This window comes from Petromyzon marinus, chromosome 43 (genome assembly GCF_048934315.1).
Source record: "Petromyzon marinus isolate PM22_M1 ecotype Great Lakes invasive population chromosome 43, UKy_Petmar_22M1.pri1.0, whole genome shotgun sequence".
NCBI lineage: Eukaryota > Metazoa > Chordata > Hyperoartia > Petromyzontiformes > Petromyzontidae > Petromyzon > Petromyzon marinus.
Window position 1 is genome coordinate 11606430 of NC_133709.1, and position 24408 is coordinate 11630837.

The window sequence follows — 24408 nt, forward strand, 5'->3', positions numbered from 1 at the left end:
GTTTCTAAACGTGGAAGGAAAAACTAGGGCCCAGAGACAAATCCACACAACCACGGGGAGAGAGACACGCAAACTCCAAATATACAGCAAGCCTCTGGGTCGGGATCGAACCCACGCCCTCATGCATAGCAGGCGAGGTAGTTAACATCTCGCTACCGTGGCGCTCGGTTTATGGATGGGTTTAGATTTGAAGATGGGGATATGGTAAGGTGATAGGAGTAGGTTTCCAGATAGGCGTAGGAATATTGATAGAGGTGGAATTAGGACTGGCTGGGGTTTTTTTTGTTTGTTAGGGGTAATACAAAGGATGTGGTTAGGCTTGGGGTGGGGGGTAGGATTAACAGGGTAGTGTCAGGGGTTAGGGTTATTCCTCTTCTCTACATCATCGTTAAGGGCCGTCGTAATGATGATGTCGCTCATCGCCCCGCATCTGTGAACTCAGCTGGTGCTCCTGTACTTATAAGTGGGGTTTACGCTCCGTGAGCATTGCCTCACCCTGTGAGGATTCTAAACATCTGTGCCCGTACTGCGGCTGTTGGTAATTATACACAGCCGCTGAAATGATGTAACCTCGCGGCTCGCCTCCAACCGATGCTGTCTTTCCGCTTTCACTAGTTTACTCCACATTCAAATAAATTAACTCGTTCGACGCTGCACGCGCCCGATGATTGTTAAACCCGTCCCACGAGACGCGCTAAGAAGCAATTAACTCTGCCTGTGTCACGTGGAACACGCGCACACGCACGGAACACGTGAATGGACACGTGGACACGCGCGCACACTGAGATCGCAATCTTCATTTGAATCGGCTCTATTAATGCAGACAGCGTTAATTGCTGAGCGCGTCACGCGGGACGGTGTTTAACAATCATTTGGCGCGTGTAGCGTGGAACGAGTTAATTTTTATTTGAATAAGGGGGGGGGGAAATTAAAATGGTAAACGCCTATAGATGGAGCGCGGAGGGGTGAGGGGTCGCCAGGATTGAAGTTTTGGAAACTCTGAAATTGTAACCTATGGGTCCAATTGGCAGTGAGACCTCTGCTGGTAAGACAGACTCAGCGGTGAGACCACGTGCTCCTTCCGCATGTTACCTTATTCGAATTATAAGAATCTCTGTTACCGTATTATAGGGCGCTCCGGAAAGTAACATGCATCCCAAAGTTGGTGGTCAGTATCAGTACAATTACTGTATACATATCTGATCTCACACAAGCACACATATTTTCGTTCGTTTTGTTTAAAAACACAAAGGGATAAGTGCGTCGTCTAATCTGTAGAATATGGTAACAGCTGATCAATTTACGAATGACAAACCATTCTTGTATTATGCACTATGTCGAACTTCTTTCGCATCGTACGTAGCCAAACATGTTAATTGATTGTAGGTACGGGCGAAGGACAACAAACTATGCAACAACAAAAAAACAGTTCTGAAGAAATACGTTTTTTAATCTGTATGTATTAAAAAAAATGTTACGTTACGCCAGTGCAGCAAATTCCATCGTCGTTTCGTGCTGTTCTCCAACGTCCGTGGCTCCTCGCCTTCGCCAACCCGCAGTGACCAGCGTGGTATGGTCATGCTCAGACAGTCACCCATTACTGACATGGCATGGAGAGGCCTTTGTCCAGCTGTGGATGGACACTGCTGGATGGATTATTGATGCTGCGCCGTGATGTTTTGTTTCGGTGAGCTATTCTCAAACGCGAATGATTGCAACGGTTGTGCGAGGGGATGCCAATGTATTCTTTGTTTCGCGCTGTGAGCCAGTAGCTCGATTGGAATCGGGTTGGCTACTAATCCGATAATGTAGACTAGCGGCTCTTAACCTGGGGTGCACGCACCCCCTGGGGGTGTGAGATGCCCTTTCTTGGGGTGCGAAACATGCCAGATTTTTGTTTTTAAGAAGGTAAATAATCGAAACGCAAATTAAGCGCGGCCACGTAACTATGTGTCTATTAACATACATTTTATTTTTTTACGAATGAGGCTGCAGTAAAGGTTGAGAACCACTGGTGGTAGAGTACTAGTTTAACGGCGAAGTATTGCTTGTGCTACAAAGATGATAGCACTTAAGCAGAGATGGCACCTGCGATGAGCGCGGTTGGCTATGTACGGTGCGAAAGAAGCTCAACGTACATGCATGCATACCAAGAAGGGTCGTTGTGCGTATGTATGTTGAACTCCTTTCGCACCATACGTAGCGGATCGTGCCATCCTAGACATTGCACCACCCTATGGGTTCGATTCCAAACCCGGGCACCTGTCTGTGTGCAGTGTGTACGTTTTCCCTTTGTTCCGCGTGGGTTTCCTCCTGGGGTTCTCTGGTTTCCTCCCTTCGTCGCAAAAAAAAAAAACATCGTAAATATACAAGCCTTGTATCGCAGGTTGAGAAATCATACAATGTAACTTGGGTATTGGCCAATACATTGCAATGTTGTGATATTGCCTGTAAATTACTCAATCAGGAATTGTACATTGCAGCATCTCCGTCGACTGAAAAAAAGTGGCGGGACCTGGCTGAAAATCAGCCTTGAGACCGAGGCGAGGTTTTCCTGCGGCCGTCTGGAACGCTCTTCCTTCCAACATTATGAAGCCACTGGAGCTGTGCGCTTATAAATCCACTAGATTGAAAACTAATTTCTTTACAACTGCTTTGTGTGTTTAGTTTGTTGTCCGTCCCCCCCGCATCTCCAATTTAAAACGGTTGGCTACGTACGGTGCAAAAGAAGTTCACGCATACATACATTTGGAAGCCACTGGAGCTTTGTACTTTTAAATCTAGATTTAAAACTCTTTTCTTTAGAACTGCTTTCGGTGTGTTTAGTTTGTTGTCCTTCACCCCGCACCTCCGATTTGGCACGGTTAGCTACGCGCGGTGCGAAAGAAGTTCAACACACATGCATACCTACCATACCGTACACAAAGGTAGAATTTCAGTCGCGTCTGTTTGGGTAGGCCACCTGGAGATATTTCACCCCCCTTCACGCCACATCCAGTATACCCCTTGCTGCAGGCTTTGGCTACCAGTCAAGTGCTACCCACTCTGATATACCAGCAACTCGGAAATACATTCAGTGACAAATGTAATGATTATTAAAGCTTTTGCAAAACACGTTGCATTCTGCAGAGCCCACTTGGATGAGGCAAAATTAGCTTTTACCGATTACTCAACGAGCAGCAAAATATTTTTTCATGGCGACGCCCTCATATGCGGCGTTCACGCACTGCACCAACTCTCCCAAGGTGTGCGTGAACGTGTGAATCGCAGGAAGTCTTCTCTTCTCTCACTCGCTAAAAATACTTAAAATCACACTGTACCTGAAACTGCTTTTGACGCCTTGCAGTTAATGTTGAAAGCGTCAATGCATGTCCAATAGTCCGACAAACGCCTGCACACGATGTTACAATTTGATTTCGCGCAATGGTGCCGGGTGACTGAGGGTTATACGACAACAATTTAGCCTGATAATTCTGTGTTCTAGCAAAAAAATAAATGCAATTGTGAATTAAACTGTTGAATTTGACCCCTCTCCCCCGTGCTGTACAAATAATCTGGTGGTGATGCTGCTGATGCGTTTGTCAGTGGTGCACAAGCACAGCCAACAAAACAACTCATCACGTTCTGTGCCAATAACACCGCGTGTGTGTGTGGGGAGTGGCAGTGTAGCGGGTCAGCGCTACGCTGTGCTACCAACCCAGCGATCCGGGTTCGATTCCCGCTCATGGACAACATCAGTTAGGATTATCTGAATCGTTCCTGGGCCTCCCCTAGGTCGACTCGGCCTCGAATGAGTATCTGGTATGGTGTGTAAACATCACCACTGGGGAGACAAAGGCGGCCGGGCATGGTGTTGGCCACCCACCCCCTCGTGTGCTGTTTCGGCCTTCATAGGTGCTCATGAACAGCACTTGCCCGAACAGCCTGTTCAGGCTATATGGGGAATCTTTGTCTTTTGTGACCTTAAACATAAAACATGAAACGCAACGTTTCCGATAATGACCCTTTTTGTATGTATGTGTGTTGAACTTCCTTCGCACCGTACGTAGCCAACCGTGCTAATCGGAGTGCCATCTATTTACGTGCTGTAATATCGCCAGCGCATAAACAGAGGTGGAGTGGGCAAGAAGAGTTTGGAGACCGCATTTGGCACCATGGGTCCTGACGATAATTATTTTGTTTGGACAATAATTGTGTATGAAGCTTCTATGACTGGCAGAGCGAGGTTTTCATGAACAGCGGTGCGCAGGTTCGAGAGCTCGACAAGAGAGGGACGCGGGCGAAGAGCACACCTCATTTCTTTGGGCACATCTAGTATCTCTCCCTGTGCGAACAGGTTGATTGACGCCAAGCGACGATGGAGCTGGCAGCACTGACGGTGCCCGTGCACTTGCGACGTTGGAGCTGAGGAGGGGGAGGGCGCTTGTGCAGGGTGGTGGCGGCAGCGGTGGTGGCGGCGACCCCGTCTCCTCGTGACCTCTTTCGACCCCCCGGCAAACCGAGAACCCGACACACATCTCATTCTACCGATCCTCCTCACCGCCACCTCCCAACGACCGGACCTCTGGACCCCCCCTGGCGGCCACTCACCTTTGTACCGTGGCGCTCGACCGGTGAGAGAGAGTTTGAGGGATGGCGACGCTTTGCTCGGAGCCGAAACGGCGGGCGGTGTCGTCAAGCATTGCTGTCCCTCATGTAAGGTACGATTCACGATGGCGGCCCCGCACCCTGCTGACGGTCATCTCTGCGAAGTCTAAACTGGTCCGCAGTTTGCCTCGCTTTTAAAAGAATGTCGCCGCCAGCGTGCTGGGTTGACTCGCTCACTGACTGACTAACGTCGCGCGTGATGAACGCGCCATAGGCCCCCCCACCCCTTGCCCTGCTTGGCCCCCGAGCCACATTCAGGTTTTTTTTGGTAGGCCACATTCAGGTGTTTCTTGGCGAGGCCACATTCAGATATTTGCTTGGTGAGGCCACATTCAGGTGTTTCTTGGTGAGGCCACATTCAGGTGTTTCTTGGTGAGGCCACATTCAGGTGTTTCTTGGTGAGGCCACATTCAGGTGTTTCTTGGTGAGGCCACATTCGGGTGTTTCTTGGTGAGGCCACATTCAGGTGTTTCTTGGTGAGGCCACATTCAGGTGTTTCTTGGTGAGGCCACATTCAGGTGTTTCTTGGTGAGGCCACATTCGAGTGTTTCTTGGTGAGGCCACATTCAGGTGTTTCTTGGTGAGGCCACATTCGGGTGTTTCTTGGTGAGGCCACATTCGGGTGTTTCTTGGTGAGGCCACATTTGGGTGTTTCTTGGTGAGGCCACATTCGGCTGTTTTTTGGTGAGGCCACAGTCAGATGTTTTGTGAGGCCGAAGCCCATCACGGTTTGGTCCCGCCTCAACACTGCGAACAGTAGGTGGGGAAAAAAATCACCCGTACCACAATGGAAAGTGTTGGTACTGATGGACCGATATGTTTATTTGGGAAAACGGAGATTTTTTTTCTTCCGTTTGAGATGAATTGGTCTGGCCTGGGCCGCGCAAGTGTGTTTTGATGCTCTTCCAGAAATTGCTTTTAGACGCTCTCCAATTAAACTTGAGAGTGTTTATGCGTCAGCTCTGTCTGTTCATCTGTAACAGGAAGTGAGGAGGCAGGGGGGCACTAACTCTCTAGAGATGATCCAATATGAATGGGATCGCAGTGTGAATTTGCCTTGCTGTGAAGAACTAGCCCTGGCTTAATCAAAGGGTTAATGCCTAGAACTTTCGAGACCGAAACCAACACTAAAAGGACAATTTGCAAATATGCATACGCATTTCTTTCCAATCGCTACTCGTCGGATTCCATACCGCCAATAAAAAATACTTCCGAGGATCAGTGCATGTTGTAAATGTTTGCTGGATTCATGCGTGTTCATGATTTGTATTCCTTGTTGATGCACACAACATGCGCATATGATGACACATGAATGTTTCTCATTGTTATTTGTTGGCGTTGTGCAATGTCTGCTACTGTTCGCCACGATTAGTGTTGGCTGCTGTGGCTTGTCGTGTGTGTGTGTGTGTTGGGTGCTGCCTTGTGTTGTATTATGTGCGTGGTGTATCGTGTGGTGTACTGTGTGTGTGGTGCGTATATATGCGTGTGTGGTGTTTCTTGTGTGGAGTATTTCTGGAGTGGTTTATTATTTGTGTAAGGTATTGTGTTTCGTGTACATGTTCTGTATTATGCGTGGATGTAGTGTATTTTGTTCGTGGTGTATTGTGTGGTTTAGTGTCCTGTGTGGTGTATAATGTTTGTGTTTTATTGTGTCTGCATTGTTTGGTGTGTTGGTGTCTAAATACGACTGCATCTCAAGATGCTGTACGGAAATGGTGAAACAAATTTTGAAGAGAGAGAGAGGCAGTAAAGGAATAAAGGAATGTCATGAACTTGAACAGGGGCAGGAAATCGACAGCACGAGTGACTGGGGGAAGGAATTTTTTCGATAATGGGGTAGCATAGGAGAACAAGTGAGCTCACATTGAGTGAAGGTTGACTTGGCGGGACTTCAACAGAGAGCCTTGGTTGCTTGAGCAGAGAGTGCATGGAGGGGATTAGGGTGACATGAGAGTGCGTGGAGGGGAGCAGAGGGAGGGGAGCAGAGGGAGGGGAGAGGTAGGAGAGAGAACACCTGGAGGGGGAGTAGAGCGAGATCAGAGGGGTAGGCAGGGGGGTCAGATCTACGTAGGATCTTGGAGATGTCGAGTGGCAAAGTCAATCCTGGGTTGGATCGGGCGCCAGTGGAGGAATCTGGGTGATGTGGTGGTATTTGTAATGAGCATCTGTTTCTGGAGCTCGGAGACTAACACCTCCGTTATCCAGCCCGCGGGGCCGCGAGCTCCACACGCCTGGGTTGAGATGTCGCCGTTAACGTCCTTTGATAAACGATGCAGCAGCATCATCTCGCTCGCACCGGACACCAGGGGGGCTCTTTTGTTAGTTGCTAGGCAACCGGTGAAATTGGCTTTTGGTGGTCAGTCATGTCACTGGGTTGTGGAGAAGTCCATTCTGGCACGCCACGCGTGCGTGTCTTTGTACGTGCGTGTGTGCGTGCACGCGCATGTACACTGCTCGAGGCAGTTTTTGAGTTCCTGTTGCGGTGTGCAAACATTGCCACGAGAGAGACAAAGGTGGCCGGGCATGGTGTTGGCCACCCACCCCCTCGTGTCGTCTGCTAGCCTTCATAGGTGCTCGCTAACAGCACGTACCCCAACAGTGTTAAGCCGAAGCGGGGGATCTTTGTCTTTGACACTGCTCGGGACAGATTCTGTTGAGCGGGGGCCAAAAGGGGGGTGCAGCATGGGCTAGAAAAGAGATGGGCTCATTCGATACGGGAGGATTTAGATTTTAGAGCTAAGTGGACTTGCCGACGTCTGGTATCAGCGGCATCTAGATCGGCTACTGGAGAGGGCTGCGTGAAGGATGCTTCTGGACAGTTGGAGGCATTTGTCTTCCGGCAACAACGGAGGGCGGAGGGGTGAGGCTCGCAATGACGGGCGGATCGCCGGGCGGCTAAAACACAGCAAGATCGAGCACAGATCATACATCTGCCAGTCGTCTCAGTCAACCCACGGCACCTGGGCCTGTCCCGTGACAGTCGTTGAAGTCAGTATGATGCCCTTGAAAACGGAGTGTTCCATGTTGCTTGGGTCTGTTCCATGAGCTGCTAGCGAACCTTTGTCACTTCACGATGATTAAAAGTGCGTGCACATCGCCGTCATTCACCACCGTCACTTGTTGTTTTACGTACACCGTGGTGTAGTGGTTAGCTCTCTTAAGAACAGTCCTTGGAGGATTAGTGTCAACTTTGCAACAATTGCAGAATATGGTGGTGGTGTGAATCGACGGAAAGATCTGGCCAGATCAACAGCGTTGGGGTTTGATGACCTCTTCTTGGCTTTGACCTTTGAATTTAGAAGCACAATAAAAAAAATTACTGTCGTATTTAACCAAGCGAGAGCCCCTTGAGATTTGTTTTATTTTATAGCCAGATTGATGTTTTGTATTTAATGAGCTGAAATCCATTAAGATTCATGACTTATTTTGATTGAAGTCCTTTATTTAACAAAATGAGAGCTCATTGAGATTCGTTGTCCCTTCCCTGAGTAAGATCTGAAATGCCCTCAGGCGGTAATTGTGTGTATATATTATTTTTTTTACATTTTTTATTTCGTTTAACCGCAAAAGCCAGAATAAGTCTCGATACTTTTTATCAGGAGGGTCCTCCTACATTGGGATGTTTGGCCTTCAATGCCATCAGTGAGAATTTTGGCTTCATGTTGGAGGACACCATAGAATCCAGAGTAAATCCACCATGCATAAGAGCAGTTAATCAAAGGTCCGCACAGATGGAGTCAATCCATCACAGTTCTGCCTCCTTTCATCTCTTTGCCACCTCGCAGAGGTCATTGTCTCCCATGATTGAGCCGCTGCTGGATGAGTGCCTCTCCAAGCCTTGGCCATCCTGTATCACCCTGAGATTCCGTCGCTCCATCTCCCGCGGTGGACGTATTCTCTCGAGAGGAGCGTTCCACCTCGTTGGTCTCAACCACATTTCTTGCCTAAGTTCACTTGACCCTTGTAAACAATCGATGTGCCGTCTCTAACTTTTACCTTGCTGATCTCGTCAAGGAGCATAAACCATCACGCAAACTCTGGACGTCCTCGCAGCAGTGGCTTTTAGCCGGCCATCGAACAAAGACGGTCACCGCATCGCACGCGTTCAGATGCACTTCTGCGGACGTCTGGAACGCTCTTCCTTCTGACGTTTGCAAGCCACTGGAGCTATGTACTTTTAAATCCAGATTGAAACATAATTTCTTTAGAACTGATTTTTGTGTTTAGTTTGACCTTCCCCTGCACCTCCGATTAACATGGTTGGCTACGTGCAGCACGAAAGAAGTTCAACATACTTGCATACATAACTGGCATTTATTATCTCATTCGTGTGGTCCTCTTTACCTCTCTCAGTGACGATAATGGTGATTAACCCTGCATTCACAGAGGATACAATTTATTATGTGGCATTGGTGGTGCAAGATTAGGAACGCTAGATTAAGTCTGAGAGCAGCACACATGGGATCTAAAATCCACGAATGGAAACCAGAATACAGTCCCCTCTGCTCCACCACCATGTTGGAGCAATTTAATTATTGAGTTTAATGGTGGTGGTGTTCTGCCATTTGGCTCCGCTTTGCATGTGTTTTGTGGAAATGGTGTTGCGTGTTATTTGCTGTAATAATGCTTTGATGAACTCCCACCCCCCTACAAAAAGCCCCATATTCACAAGTTACCAGCGCTGCATTCAGTTGGTCGCACGGGCCGGTGGTCAGTAGCGCAAAAACATTGCACGAATTATTCATGGGTGCAGTATTTTCCAGGGATGCAGCTGTGCCACAGTGGTGGTGTGACGGTCATCAGCACGCTGGACTTGCCAATCCAGAGGCTGCCGGTTCCATTCCATCTCCCGGTGCGGGCCGTTGAAACCAATAGATCCTCCCCCCCCCACCTTCCCCCGCCCCACCACCTTCACCTCTGTCCACCCAGCAGTCTAAGTGAGTTCACAGTTATTCCAGTGCGGTTAAAGTGTGGGTACTCCAACTTCTGCCAAGATGTCCAGTCGGCGTGGAATAGTAGGCCAAATATCAATTTTATAAGGGCTAATTGTACCTGCAGTGAAGCGGCACGAGCGAGTAATCGCAGGGGGCTGCGCCGTTACCTTCGGTATTGTCAGGGGAGCAGTGGTTCAGCGGTTAGCGTGCTCTGCACTAGGAGTCTGGAAAATCTGTGATCGATCGCCGGCCACGGCCAACATCAGTGGATCGACTGAGGGAGCTAAATCATGTAATAATTTTTTTTATTATTATTTGGAGTATAAAATGTGCCTCGGACCTAAACCGCCGGGAACCCGTCAGATCTTATCGGATCTCGGAAGCTAAGCAGAGCTTGAGCCTGGATAGTGCTTGGATATTCGTGACCTATCGCGCGCAAACAGGCTGCCAATAGGGTTTGGGGGGGGGGTTACCGGTTGGGCGGTAAAGTGCTGCGAAATCCATTGTTCTAACCAATGTCAAGGCCGTCATCCAGCAGCGGATTAACAAAAGGCATGTACAACATATGTGTACAGTGTTCTTCACTAATTTTCCAAGGTTGGGGGGGGGAGGGGCACTTTCGTCGATAAGACATCATCAGTGTGTTGAGAGCCAACACACATTTGAAACCATTGGGGTTTGACATCACGATGATGGGCAGTGTTTTAACATTTTATGTACTGTCGGGCTGGTGGGGGGGGGGTGTCGCACGTCAGGGCCGCACTAAAGGCCATCAGGGGCCGCCAGTGGCCTGTGGGACTTCCAATAAAAAAAACACTGGAATAGAATATTGACACACATGTATAACTGTCATCACGTTTGGGCATAATAGAGGGGTTTTTTTTTGGTTTAGATAGCGTAAATATATAAATGTGTCATTAAAAACCCACCACCACCCGTCACAGCCAACTAGTAATGGTTGTCACGTAAACAGAACATGCCAATTCGTCACTAGTACAGCACGCCAGTGTGTTGGAGAGCCAAGCCACAACATTTACAATCTGAGTACGACGTTTCGCAGGTAATTACAACTAGCTTCATCAGGCGACAGCCATATTTGTGGAGAAGTCTTAACTGTTTGGGTAGCTGAACCCTTGGATTCTCTATGGATGTCAGCGGTCATTGCCGGCTCAGCGCTTTGGCCTCTAGCCACCCGGCCAACCTCTAGGAAACCGTTATTGTCTTTTTTACATTTTAAAAGTGCTCCAGATATTTTATTTTATGGGCGAGAATTTGTTTTTGTTTCATTGAAACCGGGCCGGTTGAGGTTGGCATCTTTACGAGTACGGTAAGCGGCAGTGGGCTTTTCCCACATTCCATTGGCTTTCCAATTGCACTCCATGGGAGGCAAACTACTCGGTTCACTGACAGAGCACCGCATTGGCGAGATGGTACCTACCTTGCCTGGTATAAATGAGGTCATTGACCCGATCCCGACCCTGATGCCTGTATATTTGGAGTTTGCATGCTGTCCCCGTGGTCACGTGGATTTTTTTCTCCGGGTCCTCCAGTTTTTCCCTCCACATTTACAAACATGCATTTAGAGTAGAAATTTGCACATGATAAGCCACTTAAATGGTGCTATCATTTGTGGCCAGGTTCTGCAAAAGAGCTCCATAGCTCTCAGTGGGCCTTACCTGGTAAAATAAAAATAGTTTATAGTTTTTCATTGGGCTGACCCTGCTTTATGAACGAATTAATCAGCCTTCACAACGTAATTTTGGGGGCCCTGATTAAAAAAAAAGGTTTTTTGTATTTTGTAATAAGTATAACAATTAGCATAGACTCTACTATATTTGTGCCAAATGCAGATTTCTAGCCCTTCTCGAACATCACTAGAATTTAACATCGGTCACTCGGCTCTCTCGTCCTTCTAGAACATCACTAGAATTTAACATCGGTCACTCGGCTCTCAAGCCCTTCTAGAACATCACAAGAATTTAACATCGGTCACTCGGCTCTCAAACCCTTCTAGAACATCACTAGAATTTAACATCGGTCACTCGGCTCTCAAACCCTTCTCGAACATCACTAGAATTTAACATTGGCTACTCAGCTTTCAAGCCCTTCTAGAACATCACTAGAATTCAACATCGGCTACTCAGCTCTCAAGCCCTTCTAGAACATCACTAGAATTCAACATCGGCTACTCAGCTCTCAAGCCCTTCTAGAACATCACTAGAATTCAACATCGGCTACTCAGCTCTCAAGCCCTTCTAGAACATCACTAGAATTTAATATCGGTTACTCAGCTCTCTCGCCCTTCTAGAACATCACTAGAATTCAACATCGGCTACTCAGCTCTCAAGCCCTTCTAGAACATCACTAGAATTCAACATCGGCTACTCAGCTCTCAAGCCCTTCTAGAACATCACTAGAATTTAACATCGGTTACTCAGCTCTCTCGCCCTTCTAGAACATCACTAGAATTCAACATCGGCTACTCAGCTCTCAAGCCCTTCTAGAACATCACTAGAATTCAACATCGGCTACTCAGCTCTCATGCCCTACAGAAGGTCAGCCGTTCAGTGTCGTCTATCGACCACGCTTTGACTATACAAATTAAAAAAAAACCCTTCTTGATTGGGTCATAGCATTCAAAGCCAACCTTGGGTCATTATCCTGATCTGACATCGTCCCATATCTCACCACCCATGGTGAGTGAAACGAGGCAGTTTGCCTCTCGTCCTTGCAAAAGGGGAGGGGGGAGACCTCGATTTGTTATAGACCCCCCCCTTCCCCCCCCCCGTAACGGAGACTAACAAGTCCTAGCACTCGCCTAGTTATACACGAAAAGTGTCCACACGTGTGAGTTACCTCCTGGTATGAACAGAGAAGATAACATTACCACGGTAATAACAGTTGTGTAGACTATGCGCATGCGCGTAATATTGTGCACGCAGTGAGTCGTCATCTCTCGCAGTCTGCATACTGGCATGCGCTTATCAGTTATGTGCATGCGCTAGTGAGTTATTGTACATGCACGCTTTAATAATTAATGATAATGTTTTACATTTTGATATTGTCGCCATTCTCATCGCGCAGGGCTAGCAGGAAGGAATTGCTCTGGAGGAATCTGATGAGCCACAAAGATATTTTTCACAGATGTCGGGACGGGTAAACACGTTACAACAACAAACTATCTAAAAACACGATGGGAGTGCAAAGTACAAGGTAAACAAATCACCCAAACACATACAAATCAAATTAAACCATCCCCATCCTACTAAAGCCCACCGAGGTATTAACTTCTTTTTCAAAAGCGATCTGGCCACAAACGATGAAGCTCAACAAAGTGGCTTATCATTTGGACAAGTGTCGCAGCAAAATAATCAAAATAGTCTTGAGACGCATGTTTCTTAAATGTGGAGGGGAACAGACCGGAGGACCCGGAGGTGCGGACCGACATCAGACTGCCGGTAGGGGCCGATGTTGTCCGCGTGTAGTCCCGTTTCGAGTCTATTTACGGTGTCATTTTACCGAATTTCTCTTCGAATGTAATCGCTTGGGCGCCTGGTGCTGGTAACGGAGTCACGCCCGCTTCCAGTGACGTCACGCACGGGTGTTAAAGGCGCCGCAGTATTGATCAGGGCTGGCTTGCGGGATTCGAAAACCCACAAACCTCTGTAAACAAACGTAAAACTAAATCTTTAAATAAAAAAAAAATATTACCGGGTAAGGGCCCCAACTGAGCGACGCACTCTTATTGCAGAAGCGACCTGGCTATCATAAATGTTCGCTCAACGAGGTGGGCTTATCATCATGCAGACATTTATAGCAGTCAAATACTCTAAACGCGTGATGGTTGATTGTAAATGTGGAGGGGAAAAACAGGAGAAATAATCCACGCAACCACGGCGAGCGTCAGGGTCGGGATCGAACCCACGACGTCCTGTATACCAGGCGAGGCAGTTAATATCTCCTAGCCACCGTGATGATGATGACAGAGAGAGACACGCAGACTCCAAATATACAGCAGGCGTCCGGGTTGGGATCGAACCCATGACCTCCTGTATACCAGGCGAGGCAGTTCACATATCCTAGCCACCGCAGCGCCCAGAAGTAGCGTTGAACGCCCCCTTTGTGTATTTGCGTACTCACTGCGTACCCCAACTGTGCGTGTTTGTGTACTTTGATCGCTTGCATTATTTAATGCACGCGTGTCTTGTGGAATTATAGTGTCATATCACGTGGGTGTGTGTACGTACTGTATTGTGTTTGGAAATGCGCACGCAGCGGTGGTAATGCTCGATATTCTGCACGCGCGTGCTGTGTACGCGCGCGTATCGTGCACGTGCGTCGAGTACACGTTGGCGCGTGTGTTTGGTATTGCGCTATCACCTGCGGGGTAGCGGGAGGCGGCCTTCATCCAGCAGTGGATAGACTTTGATCGATGGTGCTCGCTTGCTCTAGAATGTGCATGTCTCTCACGAGTCTTCAGCGCGTGTCCGCGCGTCTGCTGCCAGTCGCGTATACACGTGTACACGCCATCGCACAAGCAAGCGCAGTGAACGCTTTTGTGCAAAGACAAAGATCCAGCCTTGAACAGACTGTTGGGAGCAAGTGTTGTTAGCGAGGGCATTGCACACAAAGGGGGGGGGGGGGGTTTGCCACCACCACGCCTGGGCCGCCTTTGTCTCCCCACTAGTGATGTTTTACAACGCCGTACCAGCTGCTCATTTAAGGCTGAGTCGACCAAGACCGCTGACAGGTCAACATCAAGACTGTCGGCGCGGGTCGCCGATGTCGTGGCGCAGCGCGCGAACCGCTGCACCACCGCTCCGGGTACACGGTGTACACACACACGCACACGCGCGCTATAGTACACACTCGTGGTGTGTACACCCGCACACGCCAGCGCAGACCGCGTGTTCCCCCGACTCGTGCGTGTACGTACATGCAGACATCCAAGTGCGTTGTGCACGTATCCACGCGCATGTGTACACCCCACCTCGGGAGTGTGTGTGTACACGTCGCGCGTGTGCACGCATCGAGAAATACTCTTAACCACAGCAGCAGCGGCTTACAAATTAAAAACACGTCTCCCTGTCCTCATGTAACCCTGATCCCCCCCCCATTCAGCCCCCCACCCCCCCAGTAACCCCCCCCCACTCCAGTACCCCCCCACCCCTTACACCCCCCCCTCCAATCCCACCTGCTATTCCCCTCTCCTTGGCCGCTCATTGGCTGGGCAGTTGCCAGCTGAAAATAATGGACTATACCATTGGACTCACACTTGAGGGGGGGGGGTGAGTTGGCAAGGGGTTGTTTATGGATGACGTAATTATTTTTTGCCCTTTACCGGTCGAGTCCATTCCGTGCGTTCCAGGGCATTCCTACAAGATAGCATTTTATGTGATGGAGTGTGTGTGTATTGCTGGCTGACTGGGGGGAGGCGGATTGAGTGTGTGCGTTGGTGCTTGGGCGGGTGTTTGAGGGGGAGGGGGTATAACTGCGTGTATGAGCTGGGGGAAGGTTGTAGTTGTGTGTGTGTGTCGGGTGGGAGTGATGGCGCAGTGCTTAGCATACTGCCACACTGCCCCACAAACCCAATTCAATTGTCGGCCACCAATAACAGCGGTGGCAAGCGCGGGCAATATGCGCGTGTGTGTGTCTCTTTGTCTATGTGCGTACGAGGCTTTGACGCAGTAGTTAGCTGGCTGCGCTACAAATCTTTCAAAACGGCTACAGTTCTCAACCACGGCCAACATCAAGTGCGATATCTGAACCAGTCCTGAGAACCTTTTATATTGACTTGGCCTCAAATGAGTACCTGGTGCTGTGGTGTAAACATCGGCACTTGGGAGACAAAGACGGCTGGGTGTGGCACTGGTCGGCCTTCAAAGGTGCTCATTGACAGCCTCTTTGGCCCCCACAGTTTGTTAAAAGTCTGTACGGGGGTATCTTTGCATAAGAGGGATATGTCTTGTGTATGTTTTTTTGTACACATGTGAAAGGTGCGGAGAGTGAAAGGTTGGCGCTGGATATGCACTCGTGTGTGTGATGGGAATACGAGTGTGTAAGAGTGGGTGTGAATGTGAATGAATGTGTTGAAAGAGTGAAAGTAGGAGAGTGCATGCACGTCTTTGTGTGTATACGTGATACGGGGAGTGGTAGTGTAGCGGTTACCGCGCTGCGCTACGGACCTGGTGACCTGGGTTCGATCCAGGCTCACGGCCAACACCAGTGACGATTATCCTAACCGGTCCTGGGCCTCCCCTAGGTCGACTCGGCCTCAAATGAGTACTTGGTGTGGTGTGTAAATATTGCCACGAGGGAGACAAAGGCGACCGGAGACAGTGCTGGCCACCTACCCCCTCGCGTGCCGTGCCGGCATTCAGAGGTGCTCGCTAACAGCACTTGACCAAACAGTTTGTTAAGGCTATGCGGGGGATCTTTGTCTTAGGAGAAAGGGTGTCAGAGGGTGAGAAGCAGTGATGTAATGCTTTGCCCACCACACATTTCTTAACATCCCGACAACATATCTTTGATTCAAAGGCTGAACACACAATCTGAGCACTGCCAAGGCCTCCACCCTCCCCACCCCCGTAGGATGACTCGGTGTGAAATAAGTGCCTCGTGCGATGAGTCAACGACCTAATCAATGGGAAGACAAAGGTGGCGACGCGCGGGAGCTCGCAGTACCACATTGTTTGCGTGCCTAGCCTGCCGTAAATAGGTGCTCGCTAACTGGGCTCGGCCCTATATTGTGCAAGGTTAACCTAGGCCACAGTGGATTAATGGAAATTAAAAAAATGTTTAGCCGAAGTTGAATGGACAAAGGGCGGGCGGGTGGATAGGAGTGCTGGCGCAGTGGTTAGCGCACTGTGCAGTTAGCAAGCCACAGCTAACATCAGTGGCGAGTGATATCCGAATCGGTCCTGGGCTTTCGCCTCACCCCGCCACCCTCACCCAGCACACCGCTTCACAGACTCGCACTCACCAGCGTGGTGAAGTATGGTCAGAACAACAGCGCGCGGAACCTTCAGCCTTTGTCAGTGAAGTGACAAAGGGACCGTGCATTTAACGTTATACAAAACTAAAATTAACTCCCGAGTATTGCGGTTGCTCGATTCTGGAATTAATCCTATGTTAGAAAAACAATGAGTGAGGGGACATGAGAATAACGGGCATCCTTCCCATTCGACCGATTAATTCATTAGGCAGCACTACTGGCAGTGAATTCGAAGTGCGTAGTATGTGCGCCCCCGTGTTTTGTGCGTGTGGGGAGCGGTGACGCAGTTGTCAGCGGGCCGCGCTTCAAACCTGATGGCCCGAAATTTGATTCCCGCTCGCAGCCAACATCGGTGACGAATATCTGAGCCGGTCCTGAGAAGCCTTGCCCCGAGGTTGACTCGGCCTTTAACGGCTACCTCGTGCGGTGTGTGTAAAATATCGGCACTGGGGAGACCAAGGCGGCCGGGCACGGTGCTGGCCACCCGCACACGCGCGCCGCCTCAGGTGGTGCACCGTGCCGGCCTTCACAGGTGCTCGCTAACAGGAACTTGCCACCCAACGTTCTGTGTGGCTACACAGGGGGCGGTAGGGAGCGGGTGGTGGGGAGGATCTTTGTCGTCTTTGTGTGCGATGCCGCGGATCCCATTTGGATTTACGCGTCTCGGTTCGGTGAAGTAAGGGTTAAGACGGCAAAGTGGCTGTTTTTGTGGGCAGCTGGACCGGTTCCGACCGGTTCTCGGCGCTTTTGAGGGACGCCTTGGGTGTGCCCTGCCCCGCGCAGCCGCCACCACCACCACCGCTGTGCCCCTCTCTCCTCAGTGCCCCCCCCCTAACCCACGTGTTGCCCTTCTGTCCTTAGTGCCTCTCTAGCGCTTCGCTCCTGAATGCAACTAACCTGAACGCTTCCCCTCCTCATTGCCCCCTTATCCCTGCCCTTCCCCCCTTTAATTGCCCCTCCCCCTTAACTCAAGTGTTGCTCTCCTCTTCTGCATGCCCCGAACCAACCCTGCCTTTCCCTTCGCAATAACCCCCTTATCCCACGATTGCCCTCACTTCTCAGTGCCGCCTACTAACCCTGCCCTTCCTCTCCTTGGCGACACCCCTCGAACCCACGTGTTGCCCTTTCACTCGTCTTCAATGACTTTTCATCCACAGAGTTATATCTAATCCAGAGATATAATTGCCCATTGTGCCGTTAACCATCATTTACAATGTTTATGCCTCATGCGGGAAGTTTACACTGATACATACCGCAAAACAAAGTGTTTTTTTTAAAAGAAAAAACACAGCTCCCAGCCCGATTACATTTCTCCCACCCCTTTCACAGGGATGTATAATTTTTTTGCGTGCGTATCGGCGGTGGGGGGGGGGGGAGGTGGAACCAAAGCCCAACACGAACATAAAGAATCGACCTCGACCGTGCCATCGTAAAGACAGTTCACGTCAGAGTTCATACAAGATGCAGCCAACGTTGCTGCTGGAATGTGTTTGTTGTTGTCTGTCAATCTGGTTTGGGGGGGGGGCGTGACCAAAGAAGGGGGCGCCGTCCTTGGCTATGCCTGTCCCCATGTGTGCCCCCCCCAGCCGAAACGTGGTGGGGGGGGGGCACGGCAAGGGCAAGGAGGCGTTGTCCTTCCTTGAGTCCAGTTCACATGTGCCGAGTGGGCAAACTGCTGTCAAACATCTCCACCTCCTGAGACACCCCCCCCCCCCACTGCCGCCCCGCCGATACGCCCCCCACCACCAGCCCGGGCAGCCGAGAACTTTCCATGAATGCAGTAGTGGTAGCGGTCGTGTCTCACAGGAAAAAGTGGCCAGGGGGTTCAATTCCCGACTCAACGCGCATTTCCACTTGGAGCTTGGTCTGTTCTTCTGCATGGGATTCCTCTGGGTCCTCCAGTTTCCCCCCTGTACCTGGTAAAGATAAAAAAAAAATGTTTTACTGTTAATTGGCCAAAAACATCCCGATGCTGAAGAATTATCTGGAAATTAACCCAATTTTGATTTAGACAAAGATCCCCCTGTCTAGTCTTTACAGACTATTGGAGCAAGCGCACCTCCAATTGGGATCACACAGCAGCAGCATCCCTCCCCCAAATTGCGAATACGTGGCAGGACGCTCCTTCCAAGTTGCGTGAGTCTTTCAGAATAGGTAAACAGTAGTAATAATAAATACATCAGTAACGGTGCGTCCTTTTGCAACATGAGCTTTGGAGGTGTCGGTCTATCACTGAAACCCTAGCTCTCAATACTCGCACCGCTGTGGTTTAGTTTATGGTGGGGGCCCCTGTTTCATGCGACGCCCCCCCCCCCCCCCCGATAACCGTGTGCGGCGTATAAAACAAGGATCACTGCCAGTATACTGCAAAATAATGGCGCTTTAAATTCAACAAGTTTGCTACTTCTCCGGGGGAGTGAAAATATCACCAGCCATTATAGCAACCCGAATAACCATCGTAAGAGCAACAACAAACAATACAATAATACAACCCGACAATACCGGTTTCACGGATCTCCTCAAACACGAACGCTGACGGGAGACGACTGCGGAGCAACCATCCAGGGTACTTATGAAGTGTCCCCCAGTTCTGGAAAAGATTGAACAAAACGATCCAGGGACAACCTCGCCAGTCCTCCGGTGGTCACCTCCCCTCTCCCCCGCTAGTGTCCCAGCTTCCGACGCCCTGTAGTCCCCAGCATTTACGGAGGGCCACTTTCACGACAGTGGCAGTGTGGCCAATTCATTCTCTGTAAATGCTGGGACACTGTGGATGCCCCCACACACCTGAATGCTCATCATTTCCAAAAATGTCCTTTGGTTACTCTGCTCCGTCGAAATCACAATTTTATGCTCAGCTGTTTAATCTTTATGATACTTTTCACTTTCAGTTACATTTGACATCATACATCTTTGTTTGCGCAATGGTGCAATAAACCCCTGGATCTATGTTGACGTTTCTGTAACTTAATCACCCAAGCTGTCCCCGCCGCCGCCGTCTCTTCTCAGTCCTGCAATGTGACAATGCGCCTGGCTCTTGATGAAATCAGAGTCACGAGTGACCGAGTTCCACGCCGGCGCCACCACTACCACTACAAATCGAAAAGAAGTGATTCTCATCTACACGACTGTGTCCCCATTTGTTTTTCGACAGAGAAGTTATTTTGCTGCCGCTACTACATTGCCAGTGGTGCAGAAACACGAACGACGACAACTCGATACGTTCTGTGCTAATAACACCGTGTGGCCTTTAAAATAACAAAATCATAAGTAATAGGTGACCCTTTCGGACAATGACATTTTTTATCTTACCTATAAATGTTATTTTTTGTCTGTCCATGTGTCTGTCTGTGTGTCTGTGGACGAAACTTGTGAAGGATTTGGCTTGTGAACCGTGGGGTTTACGTTTAAAAAAAAGTAGCCAGGTACTACGCGATAAGCCCCGTGGTGAGCCAGCGCTATTCTGATTTTGCATCCGTCAACTTTAAAGTAGTTTAACCATGTATAATTATTATTTATGTATTTCCTTACACGCCAAAGCACGCGCATGCGTGACAAATCTGACCGGGGGTCGTTGGGAGGGGGTGGAAAAGTCTCTTTCACGTAAAAAATGCAAAAAAAATGCACAACGCTGAGGTAAATTCTTCAAAGTGTCATGTCCTCTTCTCCCCCTCAACCCTAATGTGTGAGGGCATCGGCAGGAAAGAGCTGGATGACGTCATAGGGTGACGTCATGCTACCCAGAGGGGAAGGGGTACTTAAGGGGGACCCCGGGCAGAGGGGCAGGGTCGTTATGGGGAGCCGAGGGTAACGGAGGTCTCGAGATAACGGAAGACACGCCGAACGGAAGACACGCCGCTCGGCACCGAGACCCAAGGCCGAGGAAAGAGTAGGATTAGTGGGAAGCTTAGGTGAGGATAGGCCGAGGAGTTAAGCGTGTACCGGGACGGTCCATGGGAAGGACCAAGTGTAGAAGTGTCTACCTCTGGTGTGATCCGGTGATTCTGTACATGAGTGTAGTAGTTAATAAACTGGCAAATAGCCCTTACAGAGAATCTCGTCTCCGTGTGAGTTTACACCACTACACTACTATAGGGTAGGTAGATACTAATATTACAGCGCTTGGATAGTATTTTTGTAAGAGCGGGCAGGGGGATTGTGAGGGAGGGCGAGGGTAGCGGCCCAGCCCTAGCCTGCCAAGGTGCCACCTCGGCCGGCTGCGCTATCTAGGCGAGGCTGGGGGCTCTGCACGAGATTGGCCTCACGACGGCACTCTGTCAAGTTAGTAGTTTGTGCTATAGAGTCGATATATACTGCTATAGAGTCGGCATGTACTACCGTAGTGATAGCAGGTACCACCACAGTCAGTATGCACTGCTGTAATCATAGAAGGTACCACCACAGTCAGTATGCACTGCTGTAGTGATAGCAGGTGCCACCACAGTCGGTATGCACTGCTGTAGTGATAGCAGGTATCACCATAGTCAGGATGCACTGCTGTAGTGAAAGCAGGGACCACCACAGTCATTATGCACTGCTGTAGTGAAAGCAGGGACCACCACAGTCATTATGCACTGCTGTAGTCATAAGATGCCACCACAGTCAGTATGCGCTGCTTTAGTGAAAGCAGGTACCACCACAGTCGGTATGCACTGCTGTAGTTAAAGCAGGTACCACCACAGCAGTATGCACTGCTGCAGTTAAAGCAAGTACCACCTCGGCAGTATGCACTGCTGTAGTGAAATCAGGTACCACCAAAGTCGGTATGCACTGCTGTGGTCATAGCAGGTACCACCACAACCAGTATGCACTGCTGTAGTCATAGCAGGATACCACCACATTCAGTATGCACTGCTGTAGTGAAAGCAGGTACCACCACAGTATGCACTGCTGTAGAGATAGCAGGTACCACCACAGTCGGTACGCACTGCTGTAGTGATAGCAGGTACCACCACAGTATGTACTGCTGTAGTGATAGGTACCACCACAGTCGGTATGCACTTCTGTAGTGATAGTAGATACTACTATCGTGTTGGTAGATTCTACTATAGAGTTAGTCGATACTAAAACAGTCAGTATATACCACTACAGTCAGTAAATACTCCTACGGTCAGTAGATACTGCTATACAGTCAGTAGATACTATTACGGTCAGTAGCTACTGCTATAGTTAGTAGATACTACTATAGAGTCAGTAGGTACTACTATAGAGTTAGTAGTTACTACTATAGAGTCGGTAGATAGTACTGTAGGGCCAGTAGATACTACTTCGGTCAGTAGTTACTACAGTCAGTAAATACTACTATACAGTCAGTAGCTACTACTGGCTCAGTAGATACTACTGTACAGTCAGTAGATACAACTACAGAGTCAGTTGATACTACTTACTCTGTTGTATGTAGGGTGTGTAGGTATATATATCTACACGGGGGTAAAAATATTTTTTGAGGGGGGGGTCGACAATTTTCGGAAACCTTTTAGATCAACTAAATTTGCCCCACACTTTCTATCACTTTTTGGACTTCTGCAAGCCTCTTATAATTCTGTTGGTGGAGAAATGGACAAACGGCCCACCGGGCTTTCACAATAGTAGTATCTGTGTATGTATATGTAATGTTTTTAATAGAAGTTTTGAAATACAGATAGGCCCCGAGTTACGATGGTTCGACTTACGATATTTCGATCTTACGATGGCGATAGCGATACAACAAAATTTGTAAAATATTTTAAATTTTGCGTGGCAGGCAAACGCAGCAGCGAACGAGATACGTTCAATGCATGTATGATACGTAGCTTTAACGATTTCATTTTAGGGTTACCACGATACGATACGTTCAATGCATGTTAAAAGTTTTTATAGCAGATAGGATTGTTTGCTGAAAAAGCTTTCTATTAAGTTGCAGTCCATATAGGTAGCCTTAGAATTTACCTTGTTTTTTTACTTTACATTTTACTGTGCAATACAGTATTGTAATTAATAAATACATACAGTATATAGTTTATACAGTACGGTACTGTAAATTGCTCTGTTTTGCTAAATTATCACCATTCTTTAAGACTCCTGGGTAGGCTAAGGCCATCATCGACTTACGATATTTTTGACTTGCGATGGGGTCGTCGTAACGCATCTCCATCGTAAGTAGAGGACTACCTGTATATTTTTCGCCCAGGCAACGCCGGGTACTTCCCGCTAGTGTATTGTTTGTTATTTCGCCAGGTAAGGCCCACTGAGCTACCTAGCTCTTTTTCAGGGAGTGACTTGGCCCGCAAATGATAGCTCAACAAAGTGGCTTATCATGTTGAAATGTATAGCAGCCAAAATACCCTAAATACTCGTGAAGTTAATTAAAAATGTAGAGGGAAAAACCGGAGGACCTGGAGAAAAATCCAATCGACCACGGGGAGAGAGACGCACCTACTCTAAATAAACAGCAGGCATCAGGGTAGAGATCGAACCCACGACCTCCTGCATACCAGGCAAGGTAGTTAACATCTCGCCAACCGTGGCGCCCATGAAGAAGGACCATTGCCTGAAACATTGCCTATTATATATTTTTGGCGAGTGACATTTAAATCATCAGTCCTTTCTCCCCCTCCTTTGACCAACCTCCACTAACCGACGGCGGTGAAGTATGGTCACACAACCCATACGACTCGCACATTGTGGGGAGGCCTTCATCCAGCAGCGTACTGACAAAGAGCTGTACATTACTATCATGAGCTTAAGGAATCAATATTCATCGCCGAGTTGAGTCACCTAATCTGTGCCATCTGCAGCTCGGCATTATTCCTAGAGTAGGGGCTAACGGGGTTTTTTTTTTGGGTAGATGTCAAAATCCAGGCACCTGCCATTTGTGGCAGAGCTCCCACGTCACCGTCAAAAGGATTTCGTTCAAATCCTGGTCCGTGATTGACTCAGCCCATCAGCTCTTCAGGGTCGATTAAAGTGCATGAACACTTCCAGCAGCCTTTCACGCCAAGCCCGCTTCGTTTGGTTAATTGTCCCTGCGTGCACCTCTGTTTCTCTGCACACTTATAAGCATAACTTGGATTGTTGTTTGTGTGATCCATACCAGGTAAATGCACACCGAGTGGTTTTGAATTGTAACGATGCGCTGCATCGCCGATATTAAATTTCTACTTCCCACTGGTTCCGAAACTGCCATAAGAGTTGCTGTTGGTGGTGATCACTTTTTTAGTCACTATGCCCCCTCCTACGCAGGCAACTCCGTGTGGTCCCCCCTGCTCTTTGATTTCAAGTCTCTACTCGAGACCTTCCCCTTCAACCGCCGTACCTTCGGACCCCCTTAATTACTTCATTTCTGTGAGTGGGTGAGTGGGTGAGGTGGGTGAGTGACTGATTAGGTGGGTGAATGAGTAGGTGAGTGAACGATTGAGTGGGTGGGTGAGTGAGTGGGTAAATGATTGGGTGAGCGCATGAGTGAGTGTCTGGGTGAGTTGCTTACTTTTTCACCTGCTCGCTCCCCCATTGCCTCCCGCCCTTCCTCTATTTCCACACTCCCGAGACGTTTATGTTTTGGCGCTTCACAAATGTAGGTTGTATCTTTCAGGAAGAAGTCGGGTGAAGCGGATATGAACGAGGTGATGGCTGCGATGGTGCTCAGCAGTCTGTCGACCAGCCCTCTCGTGCGGAGCCCTCCCGGCCTCTCTGGGCCTCCTGGCCTTTCCGGTATGATGGCCGCGGTGCCAGTTGGTCACCAGCAAACATCATCACCATCATCGCCATCACCATTTTTGCACCTCCGATTAGCACTTCCAGTTGGCTACGTACGATGCGTTCGTACATACGTCGCCCTCATCAATGTCGTCATCA

The 24408-nt window shown here is 49.0% G+C and overlaps 1 protein-coding gene across 7 annotated transcripts in view; it reads left to right on the forward strand.

The window, feature by feature from the left end:
* Positions 1–24408, forward strand: part of LOC116951472 (uncharacterized) — a 59167-nt gene that overhangs the window by 5833 nt on the left and 28926 nt on the right. For 3 of the 7 annotated variants that reach the window (XM_032970098.2, XM_032970101.2, XM_032970099.2), the window contains exons 2-3: positions 4337–4700; positions 24146–24264. In XM_032970098.2, coding sequence (XP_032825989.2) covers positions 4633–4700; positions 24146–24264 — 187 coding nt within the window. In that variant the 5' untranslated portion in view covers positions 4337–4632. The other 4 variants (XM_032970100.2, XM_076073842.1, XM_076073843.1 and 1 more) reach the window with 4 other exon arrangements.